The 15188-nt window shown below is 34.1% G+C and overlaps 1 protein-coding gene across 4 annotated transcripts in view; it reads right to left on the reverse strand.

The window, feature by feature from the left end:
• The window catches only part of ERBB4 (erb-b2 receptor tyrosine kinase 4), a 1181951-nt gene that overhangs the window by 730066 nt on the left and 436697 nt on the right, over positions 1-15188 (reverse strand). For all 4 annotated transcript variants that reach the window (XM_025405288.1, XM_025405286.1, XM_025405289.1 and 1 more), the window contains exon 2: positions 13352-13503. In XM_025405288.1, coding sequence (XP_025261073.1) covers positions 13352-13503 — 152 coding nt within the window. The remainder of the gene's footprint in view (positions 1-13351; positions 13504-15188) is intronic.

Genomic DNA, 15188 nt, shown 5'->3' on the forward strand with positions numbered 1-15188 from the left:
TCTGTGGCATCTCAGCTCTTACCCCTTGTGCCATGGTAAATACTTTCTCTTTTTTCCTTTCCTCCACATCTATGAACAGAATTTTTAAAAAGGAGGGGATTTCCCGGGTGGAAATGCACCTAGAATACCTCCTCCTTTTTCTCTATTCTCTCTCTCTCTCTCTCTCTCTCTCTCTCTCTCTCTCTCTATATATATATATATATATATATATATATATATATATATATATATAAAATTAACTCACATTTTGTCTCCTCCATGAATCTTCTTATAACTGCACCCCCTGCCAAATGCATGCTACTCAATCATCAATTAACTCACAATTCTTTTTTTTTTTTTTTTTTAAATACCAGGCAGGGTGCTAGGTACTGGGGATATAAAGATAAGATGTAGCTTGTTTTAAGGAGCTCTGGAGTTCATTCTGGGAATGGCTGTGGCATTTACCTTTTCTGACACTATACAACTTTTTTTTTTTTCCACTTATTAAATTTGGGCTAGCTACTGTCAACTATTACAATATAGCTCTGTACTTCTTTACAAACATAGTGCCATGAATTTCAAAGAGTTGGCAGTCAATAAACATCTACTGAATGTTTAATTCTTTTTTATTTTTATTTCTTTTTTAGAGACAATCTCTAAAAAAAATCTGTCACCCAGGGTGAAATGCAGTGGTGTACTCATAGCTCCTTACAGTCTCAAACTCCTGGGCTCAAATGACCCTCCCGTCTCAGCCTCCTGAGTAGGGAGGAGTACAGGCATATCTTTTGTAGAAAGATATGCTACACAGGCTGGTCTCAAACTCTTGGCTTTAAGCAATCATCCTCCTTGGTCTCTGTTTAATTCTTTTGACTATAAAATCTGAATAGCAAAGGAGATGACTTTGTCTTTCAAGTTCTCAGTGCAGTTTTCCTTATACCCACTGCCCCCAGCACTGAGTCATCTTAGCTCTGTCTACTCAGGGTCCCCAAATGTTGTGACTCTACTGAGGCCTACCTTTTCCAATCTAGTTCCAAAATTTTTATAATTGTTTTTAATGAAAATCTCCCTTCCTTGTCTGATTTTTCCTGGTTTCTGTAAGTAACAAATGGGTCATTGGTAAAGAGTAGGCAGCAGCAAGACAGAGTCCAAGTGTGTAAAGTTTAAAATGAAAGAACTGGTTTAAAATGCTCACTTTGCCCATTAGCTCTGTGGTTCTGAGAAAGTCATTTAATTCTCTGAGCCTGTTTCATCACTTACAAAATGTGAATAACAACACTTATTCAGAGGGTTGTAATAAGGAGTGGGAGATGGAGTTAGGCATAAAACCAGCACAGTGCCCTGAACCTCTTTTAACAAATGGTATTTCTGAGGTGTTAGTCCATGCCAACATGAAATGTGAGTCTAAGGAAGCTTATAAATATGGTGTTTCTTTTTATTACAAAGAATATAATTCCAGTATAACAAAATTCACTGGAAGAAAACCACTTAACACAGTTTATTTATCTGTTCAAAAAATAAAAGTTCACTGAACATTTACTCTGTACAATCTACATAAATTGACAAAAATGCATAGTATATCTCATCATCTAACACATGCCTACACAATGTGACATATGGTATAGTACCAGTAGGTGCTTAGGACTATGGAGAAACAATGGAAGACATTAATTCTGCTTGTCTTGATGGTAAAGGTAGGGATGAAAATACAGATTGAATCTGGAGGAGCATGTTAAGGTTAGGGGAATAGAGATAGCTTATATTTAGAACAAGTTAGTAGAGAGTGTATGATTTTCCAAATACAGAAGGGCTAAAAGACATTCCATAAAGGAAGAAAATTGCATGCAAAAGCACAGAGGCCTCAGTTTAAAAAGAGTAACTGGACATGGCCAGGTGCAGTGGCTCATGCCTGTAATCCCAGCACTTTGGAAGGCTGAGGTGGGTGGATCACGAGGTCAGGAGATCGAGACCATCCTGGCTAACACGGTGAAACCCATCTGTACTAAAAATGCAAAAAAAATTAGCCAGGTGTGCTGGCAGGTATCTGTAGTCCCAGCTACTTGGGAGGCTGAGGCAGGAGAATGGTGTGAACCCAGGAGGCAGAGCTTGCAGTGAGCTGAGATCACCCCACTGCACTCCAGTCTTGGTGACAGAGCGAGACTCCATGTCAAAAAAAAAAAAAAAAAAAAAGAAAAGGAACTGGACATAAGGGATTTGTTAATGGAAGGATTCTCAGGTATTCAAGGCAGATCAGAGAAGTATCTCAAGATAGTGAAAGCTGTGAAGGCTACATGACTCTGCTCAAGTCATGCAGCTCAGCCAATAAGCTGCACTACCTATATGTCTGTTAGGCTTTTATGTAACAGTGTAAATATATAAGCTAAGTATCCCATGTTTCCATTATGGGTAGCATATCATTTATTATTAACCAAATCATTTCATAGGCAATGAAAGGTAAGATGAAAGGTACTATAGATTCTACAAGACACGATAGAGAGGAACTTCAGTTGGAAAAGTAAGTAATTTCTGTGCAATTTTTTCCTGATTTAATGTCATAAATAAAAGAACTTATTCTTATTGTTATAAAATTTGCTTATTTATTTCACAAGTATTTGCTGAGCAGCCACTACATGACAGGCACTGTGTACTACGCTAGAATTCTGCAGTGAACTAGACATGGCCTTTGTCTGGTACTTGTTATTTAGGAGTGTTGACAGAATTTACAAATACTTAAATAATTGTTATAGTAGAAGTGCTACAAGGAAGCAGAGGGTGCTATGAATGTATGTAATGGGAGGAATTTAGACTAGGTAGTTAGTAAAATATCCCTGAAGAAATTATTTATAATGGAGACCTAAAAACAGAACAGAACTCAGCCAGGACATGAATACTTAGGTGTATCCATATGTTCATGGGGGAGAAAATCTGAGAATGAGAGAAAGGTCAGTAGAGTTAGAAAGAGCTGAATACCAAAAGGAAGTTGGTTATAACTGAAAGATGGCCAGTGAGTTTTCATGTCATTAGTGACAGTGGGAAGACAAAGCTTATAGGTATGGACCAAACAACTGTAGGAATTTAATAAGAATTTTGGACTTTATCCTAAGAGGATGGAAAGTTTTAAGAAGGAAAGTAATGCAATTCAGATATATAATCCATATTTGCTTGTACTTTCTCTATGCGTTTCTTTCATGAATGCTTCCTGATGCTTTATTGATGTCTCATTGTGTTATTGAAGAATACATTTCATTGCTTCTACGAAATGATGTTAAAACAACCCTCACAAACTACGTAGAGTCTTTATACTTCTTCAGCTATTGACTGCCTCTTAAAAACAACCAAGTGTTTGACTTGCAATTTTAACACTCTGAAAATACAAATCACCACCACCCAAAAACTGAACCTCCAAAAAAGCTTCGTGAAAACTTATTGTCAAGTCTTCAGAGCATGGCTCAATAATGGTATACAGGGTATCAAAGAAGAAAGGAAGAAGCCTAATAGGGTTAGATACAGCCAGTCAGCTCTTACTGAGGGGCTACAAGGTGCTGGGCATCATGATAGGCACTTTTATTTTTGGAAAGAGTAGTACTAAATTATTTAAGAGGATTTAGTTAAACAATTACATATTCTGATTTTCAGGTAGAAATTTAATAATAATGATTTTGAAGGAGCCTATGTTTACTAAAATACCTTAGTTTTTATCACATTCATTATATATTTTACTGTATTATTTTTACAGTAAATGAGTTCAAATTAGAGATCCGGAGAAATAATTACCATGTTTCTAAATGTAACAGTTTTCACATTTTATTTTTACACTTTTGATCCTTAAATTATACTCTGTGTGACCAACGAGAGACCTTTAAAATTGATTTGGTCTCATGCAAAATTGTTCATCAAGTTTAAATCTGCCTTTTTTTGAAAGAAAACAAAGTGTTTCATTTCAAGAGTCAGAGAAAAATAAAGCTAATGGGAATATATGCAGTATATTTTGAAATTTAAAAAGGTATTGATTATATTCCAATGCTTCGTTTTTAGAATTAAAAGATACCTAATCGACAATATAATTCTTTAACAACATCACATAATTGTGTTCTGTCTCTTTGAATAAAGGTCCTTGCTGTTCCCAAATAAAAGAAGTAAAGGAATAACTTTTATATGCTCAATTTCCCTGAGAAAGGAAAACAAAGAATCATAGAGTAAAATGGACGTGTTACTTGGGTTCTCTACTTATTTGTTTATTTTGTTTCAATTTTTTGTAGAAACAGGGTCTCACCATGTTCCTCAGGCTAGTCTCAAACTCTTGGGCTCAAGCAATCTTCCCACCTAGGCCTTCCAAAGTGTTGTGATTACAGGGGTGAGCCACCGTGCCTGGCTGTAATTTTCTCATTTAAAATTAAGACAAGCCTATAAATTCATTATATGCACATTTTTAAGCCTAATTTAAATACCACAATGCCCAGAAGTATAAAGAAACACTTTGCATCTGCTCACCATCCTAATAAATTAATTTTTAATTTAAATATATTTGCAACAAGGGCATATTTGTGGAAACTGCATTGCAATTAGGGGCTAAAAGAACTTGTTGCAAATAGTTTTATTATTATTTATTATTATTGAAATAATAGATTGTTTTCAATATTTAGTAGGTTATACTTAATGAGAAACATTATATAAAGTTAATATTATATACTAATTTGGTTCTTGATTCCTGGAAAGTGGTTGCTAATTTACATTTACATGTGCATAGATATAAATGGCCACTCTATTTACAATACTTGTATATACTATAATTTTAATATATGTATATATTTACACATATCAGATTGATAAATACTAGTCTATTGATACTAGATTGATAAATACTAATCTATTTCTTATTTCTATCATTCCTTCTAATATTCCTTCAAATATTTACTATCAGTTATACATCTTTATCATAGACACCATTTTACTTATAGTTTTTTAATCTGCTTAAGATACAGAGGAAACTCATATAGATGTATATATTTTGCTTGTTTATTTATTGTTGTTTTTTCTTGAGACAACATTTTCCTCTGTCGCACAGGTTTGAGTGCAGTGGCACAATGTTAGTTCTCTGCAGCCTCCAACTCTTGGGCTCACATGATCCTCCCACCTCAGCCTCCTGAGTAGGTGGAATTACAGGCATGTGCCTCCACACTGGTTAAATTTTAAAACGCTTGTAGAGACAGGGTCTCACGATGTTACCCAAACTCTTGGTCTCAAGTAATCCTCCTACCTCAGCCTCCCAAAGTGCTGGGATTACAGGTGTGAGCCACAGCACCAGCCTATTGAATATATTTTTATTTAATATTTGATTGAAATGATTAAAAAGAAAATTTAAAATATATGTTTAAATAAATACCAAATAAAGAATATAGACATTTTTTATCCTTTGATTTATCTTGTAGAATTTCTGAAAGAGCATTAGAATTTTGAGTCAATGTATATTTTTAGATTAAATGGTACTTAACCTCTGAGAAAAAAAAAATCCTAAGCCAAGTGTAAATTGCATAGCTTTTTCAAACGTAATACAAGTTCCATGATTAGATTTAGTACAAAATCAAGTTTCAATTTGAAAGTCAGCTGTAAATACACACATACAAAATTGCATATGTATTATATTTAATGGCCTTAGAAACAGCTTTCAGAAACTATCAAAGCTTTGAAAATTCTATTTAACCCAAAATGTCTGCTTTGGCCCAACTGACATGTTGCAATATTATTCTCTCTGTGTCGTTTTTAGCACTCTCTGTCTCACCCAGCTAAGAGATCATCATGTTAACGCAGCATCTAAATATGTAACATTTTACCATAAAAGCAATTTTACATGAAATTCAAACAGAAAGAATTAAAGAAAAAGTTCCAGCACCGTATCTTTTTTAATGCTTGTTTACCCAACCAATAATTTCTTGAAGGTGCAGTTTCTTTGAATCTAATGATAGTGAAGTCTAAGTATTTCGATGTTGATCTTGTAATCCTCTCTTGTCACCTGTCTTAATTAGTGACATGGAAGAAAAACATAGACTACTGTGCTCAATGAATAGATAGTTACAGAATACAAATACTTGATATAGAATTCTCATTTACTTGTTCACCATTTGAGCGACAAATATCTTACAAAGTTTTTCAGGAATACAAATTCAGGCTTGTACTCCTACTATACGGTCCAATCAAAATGTGTGCACAACTGAGATATGCATGCTGTATCTGAAAATGTTGCACTTAAATAATCTTTTTGGGAAATATGAGATTGTAACTCATGTGGACCCACTTTATTATGTCATAGATGTTTAATTTAAATGGTGTTTTCCTCTCTAATGTTTTTAAAATATGGCAAGTGTTCTCATCCTGATTCTCTCTCTCCAACATAATTTCCGCCACACAAGTCATTCTATCTGGTATTTAATAAGCTAAAAACAAATATAGATGGGTGTTGGTAGCTAGTATTTGAAAAAAACTATTCAGTAAATCATTTTCTAACATATTCATAACTTAAGAATAAGTACTGTATAAATTATCCATTTATTTTGAAATATGTACTCTTCAATATAGGGTTTTTTCTAAATCATGCTATGCAGCAGACAGCTTAGCCTGGACATAGAGTTAAAAGTGTATGAGGAAGATATGGAAAACAGACACAAACATAAAACCATCTCCCATACTGTTGGATTTAATTCTAGTCATGTGCTTCTAATTGCCAGAGGACACTGAAAAGGAAGCACTAAAGCTAGAAGTAGGCTAAAATGTAAATATTTTAGAATTTCATATTAACTCTCAATGGTTGTTCATCCTTACTGAAAATGGGGAAGGAATAGATCAAGACTTGGTTACTTGTTGCAACTTGAAACTCATTGTCAAACATCATTCCTGACTTTATTGTAAGAAAACTGTGCTAATGAAGCCAAAGTCTTTGGTTCCAGTAACATTGTCAGTATTTTGCTGTATGAGTTGCAGCTTTCTCTGCCTTCTAACACATGCTTGTCATTAGTCGGAAGAGGAATATGCATGAGAAAGAGAATGAAATGTATAGATCCTTTACTAGCTATGGAAAAATAATGCAAATTTTATGTCTTATGAAGAGTAGTTGAAAAGCAACATCCTCAGAAGAATCCCATACATATCCTAATAAAAGAGGATGACAGTTCTATAGCATTATAAAATGTTAATTATTAACTAAAGACAAAGGCTATATTTGAATTTAAAAATAGGACATTTTCTCCGGTAGAGAAATATAAACCATTTGCATGATTTCTCCAAAGTTTTGTTTTTTAAAAATAGAAATTTTTAGTTGGCATTATTTCTTGTACATTCAAAAACAGCCATATAGCTCTGCCAAATATAAAATAAAAGTAAATTTTGTTTTTCAGATGTGTTACCTTTTCATAATAGCATGTGTTTGTTATTCATTATCTGAGAGAAGGTACCTTTTCTTAATCTTTTTGCTTCAAAAAAGTATACTTTCTGACTTTTTCAAAGTCATTGCCTTTTGCTGTCAATAATAGAGTATGAATGTTATTTTAAAAGGCATCTTCATATATTACTTTATTTTTATTCATTTATTAGAAATAAAAGACATCTATAATGACTAAAATTTAAGGTTTCTAGACCACAGCATACAGAGTCCCAATGAATTACGATATTGTAACTATTCCACATCCATGCATCAACTGTTAAATAAACTTATCTCCTCAAAATCCTCATGTACACTATTTCTAAAATAATTTGCACACAACTAAATTCAAGCCACAGATTAAAAATTATAACCTACTATAGCAATGACTGAGGATAGGTGTTAACACTCTCTATATATCTACATTTCATAGCAGACTTCTTTACACATAATTGACACATTATAGTTATTTGCTTAAAGCTAATACATAAAACAGAAAATAAATTTAAAGTGTAAAAGCTGGTGGGTCAGGCACCTTTTTAGAAGCACTGAGTTATTAAGTGCCAGCAGTAGCAAAGAAGACCAATGGAATGACAAAGGAGAGAAAGCTCCCACGAATTCTAATGAGGGTAAAAGGTCTAATAGTTCATTCCCATTACTTACTACATTTTGCCTTGTTTTAAAGAGTTCACAAAGTGTAAGACAATAGCGCAAAATCTGTGATTTTTATGCCTTGCTGCTTTCTATTATATGTCTTAACCTTGTGATAGTGATAAAATACATAATAAATAAGTTTTAGGGCCTTTTTCTAGCCAGCAATGTGGTTCCTTGGGAGTTGAATGTTAAACACAGTGAACTGGATTTCTCTTCCCAAAAAGAAATGCAAAAACTGGAGGTTACAAGAAAGCTGGCATGAAAAGTGTTTACAGAGATAAGCATCAAGGTTGCTATAATAAAAGCATCTTGAAAACAACGCATTTAAAAGCATTTCAACAGAATGTATCTAACAAAGATTAAGGAAAGTATCTACAAATATTAAAATTATTTAAAAGTACATCTTCAATCCAATTACAAAGGCTCACTTTTGCTGTGTTCTTGAAATCTCAGGAGATGTACTAGACAAGGCATTTTAGTGTAGTAAAAGGAAGCAATCTTTTTCTAGTTTAAGGGTGAAATTACTATAAAGTTGCAAGAGTACAGGTGGAAATGGCTGGAATGCAATCTGTCTTCAGAAGTAGAGTGGGAAATGGAAATGACTGGTTCCCCAAATTACCATTTGGGGTAAATATTGCTTTTTTCTACTCTACCTCTGTTTCAGTGTTGGCTTCATTCTATCTGTACAGCTCTCTATGACATTCAAACCACAAGACAAAAAATGGCTGTGTCGTGGTATTCGAGTAGTTAAGAAACTAATAGAGAAACTGAATGCTATTGGTGACAATTCCAAATCCTCATGGGAAAGGATTTTGATTGTCTTATTCCCACATACCTGGCCTGTGTGTGAGGGCACACTGAAATAACATGACTATGAAAAGAGACTAACATGTTTATCTAGACAATAGATCATATATGAAATTGGGATCTAAAATTTAAGACAAATGCTAATTCTCTTGTCCATTCAACAAATATTTAATGAATATTTACTATGTCTTATCACTGTCTTAGTCATAAATGTTGAATATGCAGATAGTAAACAAGATAAACGAGATATCAGGGAAAATTGTCACAATTCATAGAAATTTGAGTGGTTTCATACAAAATAAAACAAATGACAAAGCAAAACACTACTACCTTGCTAGCTAGAGATGAAAATAAGGAAGAAAAATCCTTTAAAACCTAAAGTAATTTCTTAAGTTCCTAAAGACAGAAATGAATCCAGAATGAAATTTAAGATCACTATTGACCCTCTAAATATATCATTTGGGTCACTCTTAGAGGAAGGGAAACTGTAAAACCTTTATAAGAAATTTGGTCAATGAGTCCTAGTTACATAAATATAGATGAGATCTATGTATATAATGGAGAAATATACATTTATTATCCACTCATACAATTTGAAACTTATAGGAAATAATGGTAAAATCACTATATTTTCTTTACATGGACTCCACTTACTATAAAGTGCCAATACTGGACAGATCATATATTGTGGAGAGAAGTTACTATCAGCATAAATAAGCCATAATGTGGTTTTAGGAAGGAATGAAATTTGATATTAAATGGAGAGCTTTGTAGCATATTCAAAAGTATAATTTGAAATACTGTATCATCCAATACGGTAGTATTATGAAGATTTTGGTAAATAGTCTCTGCTTTCAGGGCCCAGTAAGAAAACAGAGAATGGGGCATCCAGAGTATTCTGGGTTTTTTGTTGTTATTGTTTTGTTTTTTTTGGAGTCTCGCTCTGTTGCACAGGCTGGAGTGCAGTGGTATGATCTCAGCTCACTGCAACCTCTGCCTCCTGGGTTCAAGTGATTCTCCTTCCTCAGCCTCCCAAGTACAGGTGCCCACTACCACACCTAACTAATTTTTGTATTTTTAGTCAAGACGGGGTTTCACTATGTTGGCCAGGCTGGTCTTGAACTCCTGACCTCAAGTGATTTGCCCACCTCAGCCTCCCAACGTGCTGGGATTACAGGCATGAACCGCCACACCTGGTTAAAGAGTATTCTGTTCTTGAACCACTTATTGATCTTAGATCTTACTCTTTTTAATCTCCATTGACTACCTTATCCAATCACAAAATGTTAACTTGTCACTGGAATCTGGTATCTCCTACCTCTCCAAAGGAATATTCTACTCCACCTGAAACTTTTTCTTCATCAACATTATACTGTAGCTTCCCTGGGATTAGGAGTCACATGTGATTTATTTGCACATATATGCCTAGTGTCTAAAACAGTGCACACTGAGTACACATTTATTAACTCTGATTCAGGGGCTTCCTTCTAAGCCTTATACTACTCCCATTGAAATGCCCTTCTCTTACAATGCACTCACCTCATGAGCTTCTGTTCATTTTCTCATGATTTAATTCAAGCACCCCTTTGATGAAACTTTTCCTGAATCCTTCAGAATAAGCCAATCCCTCAGAATGAGCCAAGTTTTCCTGAATCCTTCAGATAACCCAGCATGCACCCCACCCCTACCATTAACATAAGACCACAACTTCTTTCTGATTCTGGGTTCTTATTTGTGTCTTAGCAATGATTTTATATATATATATATATATATATACATATATATATATATATATATAAAATCTCACACCCACACACCAACACATACATATCACATATAAAACACAATTATCATATATGTATATATGTATACAAATACAGTATTTGTAATATGCCTATGTATACACACACATATATATATACACACAGTACTTATGTATTACATATCTATAATCCTCAACATGATTGTTGAAGTCAAGGACAATAAATGCCATTGTTTACTTGGGATTGCAGACATGTTTTCCTAAGGATTAGAGAGGTGTAATACATAATACTGCATATGACATGAATCGGTATATGTCATAATAGAAATGATTTTTTTAAAAAAAAACAAAAGATATGTGAAACAAAAAATAAGTTAGGAAGCAAAAACTAAGTGCTATTAGAGTTGTCATTAAATACATATATTAAAATAAAGATATGCACATGGGTTAATACAAAGTTTAGATGAACTTTTTAGAGATGCTAGTAGTTAGGAACCAAAATTTACTTTTGTGAAAGAAATAGCTTACTTTTTATACAGGCAGAAATCTTGGCCCTCCTTATCTTACTTTTTGCAAATCTGTCTAATAACGTATCTTACTTTTTAATTCAAATAGTTTCTAACACAGTATCGACCATATATCAAAAATATCTACATGCTACTTTCATATTGCTAAAAGTTAAAAATGGTCTATAGTCTATTTTTTATCATTCTATGCTTTTACCTTACAAGACCATAAGAATTACTATAAAATACATAAAAAGATATTTTCATGTTATTTAATACAATGACTGTCATTTACAATAGTCACGACTATTTGTATTATCAGTGAAATTTAGTTCCATGTATAGAAAAGTAAAGCAAACATAAGAAGAAAAACACAGATCTTTAGATTGCATTTTAAAATTTTTCTATTATTCCAATCTAATAGACTGTTTAAATTATTTCTTTTTCCTGCTTCAGAATTCAGCTTACTTTGTTAGTTTGTCTATTCTATAATGTCATTGAGTTTCTTGTCATATGTCCTAAGATAGTTTGTATGTGTTCCCTTCTTTAAACAATAGCTCCCTCAAAAAGTAAGTTCTTTTGGGTCGGGCGTGATGGCTCACACCTGTAATATCAGCACTTTGGGAGGCCGAACAGGGCTGATTGTCTGAGCTCATGAGTATGAGACTAGCCTGGGCAACACGGTGAAACTCCGTCTCTACTAAAGTACAAAAAATAAGCCGGGCGTGGCAGCACGCGCTTGTAATCCCAACTACTCGGAAGGCTGAGGCAGGAAAATTGCTTGAACCTGGGAGGCGGAGGTTGCAGTGAGCCAAGATCGTGCCACTGCACTCCAGCCAGGGTGACCAAGTGAGACTCCATCTCAAAAAGCAAAAGACAAAAAACAAAAGAGAGAGAGAAAAAAAAAGTAGTTTCTTTTAAGGCCCTCTAATTCTATGATTCGGATATCCTTAACTATCTACTTTTGATAAAGAAAGACCTCAAAATTAACCATCAAAATTATTAAAAACTTTTGACACATAACTTACAGAAACAGAGCTCTATCAGTCAAGTAGAGAGTAAGGAAATACCTTCGGTTCATTTGCTTTACTAGTCCAACTATGAGAGTCGTTTTAAAAATGGATATTGTAAGCCATACAGTGTTATTAATGTTTTGAGGTGGTTCATTTTCTTAGGTTGTTACCAATTTTAGACATATTTAGTACACTCAAAATATTTAAATATCACTCTTTTCACTATTTACCTAAGTATAGAATTATTAAAATTATCTTAGATCTCTAAAAAAATTACTATCCAATAACCGGTTTATTACATCAGTATTCAAAACATTTAACGTATATTTATATGAAAGTGCTTCTAAGAAGTGTGTAAAAGTTACTGAAAACAAGACCAAATATATTCTAGGGATGCTATTGTTTAAAATGTATATTAGTAATTCTTGTATAAGAATACATTTTTAATTGTGCAAAGACCACATCCCCATCTCACTTTGTCCAAGTCCCCTTCAAGTTCAGATTTTCCCAAACATATTCCAGTTAAAGCAAAATTAAAGAAACTGGAAGCATTAGCACTAATGCCAATTTAACATAGCATAGATGAATGAAAGCAAAATAATAATAATAATAATAGTAGTAATTTCCAAAAGGACTGATTGAGCAACTTCAAGTATACATATACACATTTGTGTTCATGTGTGTATTGATCTACATAAGTACTTTTCTATGAGTCTACTTTAAATAACTTGTAGGTTTTCAAAACCACATGCTTTACTTCCCTACCCTTTTCTTTTCTTTTCTTTTTTATTTTGTTTAATAACAGTGTTAGTCTCCTTATGTGATATAAAATAGTCTAAAAGTCTGAAATGGCAGAAAAGAGGCAGAAATGGAGATGACTGCCTGAAATTATCAATTGTTATCTGATTTGTCCTCTGACTCTCCTAGTTCACAGCTTGTCAGAAAAAGATTTGCTAGATGTCATGTACTACATGGTGACAGAATCTTTTATCAATCTTAGGGCAACAGCAACTGCTTTAAACTCGGGAGCGTCAGTCATTATGGCTTTGTTACTCTTGTTCTTTTCCTGGGTGTGTTTCACTATCTCTTATCTTTTGCCTAGAGTCACAGTGCCTGCCAGGCAGAAGAGCACACCTTCCAGGTATCAGCACGCAGGTCTGCCTGTATGCATCATGACACCACTGTCCACTCACAAAGAAGAGAAAGAAAGCCAAAGCTTTACCCGCAGGAAGGAAAGGTCTCGGTTGTGCTCAATGCTGGTTATCTCCAGGTTGCCCATGACAACCTCACAGTTTTCATAGTACTTGCGCAAGGCTCGGTACTGCTGTTCCAGGTCAGAGAGAGAGCTCAGTTTATTCTCCGTTCCTGCACACACTGCAAAGACAAGAAGATAAACATGAAATTATATAACCTTTATATGATATGCACAATAATATCTTCCTCAAAACTCTCTATTCCACAAGTCTATCCCAGTTCTCTGAATATAAATATTTTGATTGTCATTAAGAGGCATAGACCCACACACTGATAAATATTTTCACTTTTAAATTCCCAGATTACATGTGCTAATCACAGAGAGCAGGAAGGCATACACTCCACAGAAATACATAGCAAGGAGATAAACTTAATCCCATTTGTTATGACCATATAAAGCAAGTAAATACATTTACTTTTATTTAAACATTGTTCTTTTAGGACATACAATTTACTCTGTTTTCTAATTGAGTAATTCTACAAATGTAAATAAATCAAAATCAAAAGATAGTGAAAGTAACAGTTATACTGAAAACATAGTTATTGTATAAGCTGTTCCAGCTGAGTCAATTTTTTTACTAAATAAACTTGCACCTACAAGACCTCAAACATGCTTTATTATTATTTTTTTTAACTTTTATTTTAAGTTTAGGGGTACATGTGCCGGCTTGTTTACATAGGTAAACCTGTGGCATGGGGGTTATTTATATAGATTATTTCATCACCTAGCTATTAATCCTAGAACTCATTAGTTATTTTTCCTGATCCTCTCCTTCCTCCCATCTTCCATTCTCCAACAGGCCCCAGGGTATGTTTTTCTCCTCTATGTGTCCATGTGTTCTCATCATTTAGCTCCCACTTATAAGTGAGAATTTTCAGTATTTGGTTTTCCTTTCCTGCTTTAGTTTGCTAAGGATAATAGCTTCTAGCTCCATTTGTGTCTCTCCAAAGGACATGATTTCATTCTTTTTCATGGTTGCATAGTATTCCGTGGTATATACGTACCAGATTTTCTTTATCCAGTCTACTATAGATGGGCATTTAGGTTGATTCCATGTCTTTTCTATTGGGAATAGTGCTGCAATGAGCATACACGTGCATATGTCTTTATAATAAAATGATTTATATTCCTTTAGGTATATGCCCAGTAATGGGATTGATAGGTTGAATGGTCTTTCTGTCTTTAGGTCTAAATTGAAATATTTGTAAACATATACTACAAGCAAGATATGTAAAAAATACAATTTTTATTGTTATCAACTGGAATATCACTGTATATATTCATGAGTTTCTGAGCTATAATGGACTGATAACAAATAATCCGTCTGCCAGGTTCTGTTCCTATGTGAGCACATAAGTTTACACAAATTTTTTTGTTTTATTTTGTTTTCGTTTGTTTTTTAATTTCGTGGCTGGGCATGGTGGTTCACACCTGTAATACCAGCACTTTGGGAGGCTGAGGCAGGTGGATTACCTGAGGTCAGGAGTTCCCAACCTAGGCAACATGGAGAAACCCTGTCTCTATTAAAAATACAAAAATTAGCTGGGCATGGTGGCTCATGCCTGTAATCCCAGCTATTTGGGAGGCTGAGGCAGGAGAATCGCTTGAATCTGGGAGGTGGAGGTTGCAATGAGCCGAGATCATGCCACTGCACTCTAGCCTGGGCAACAGAGTGAGACTCTGTCTCAAAAAAAAAAAAAAAAAAAAAAAAAAAAAAAAAAAAAAAAAATTGTGTGTGACTTCCAGAAGCCAGACTTTTCGGTACTATTCTTATGGTTTATATGCCTTCCAGAGCACTATCTTC

Source organism: Theropithecus gelada, chromosome 12 (genome assembly GCF_003255815.1).
Source record: "Theropithecus gelada isolate Dixy chromosome 12, Tgel_1.0, whole genome shotgun sequence".
In the NCBI taxonomy this organism is placed as follows: domain Eukaryota; kingdom Metazoa; phylum Chordata; class Mammalia; order Primates; family Cercopithecidae; genus Theropithecus; species Theropithecus gelada.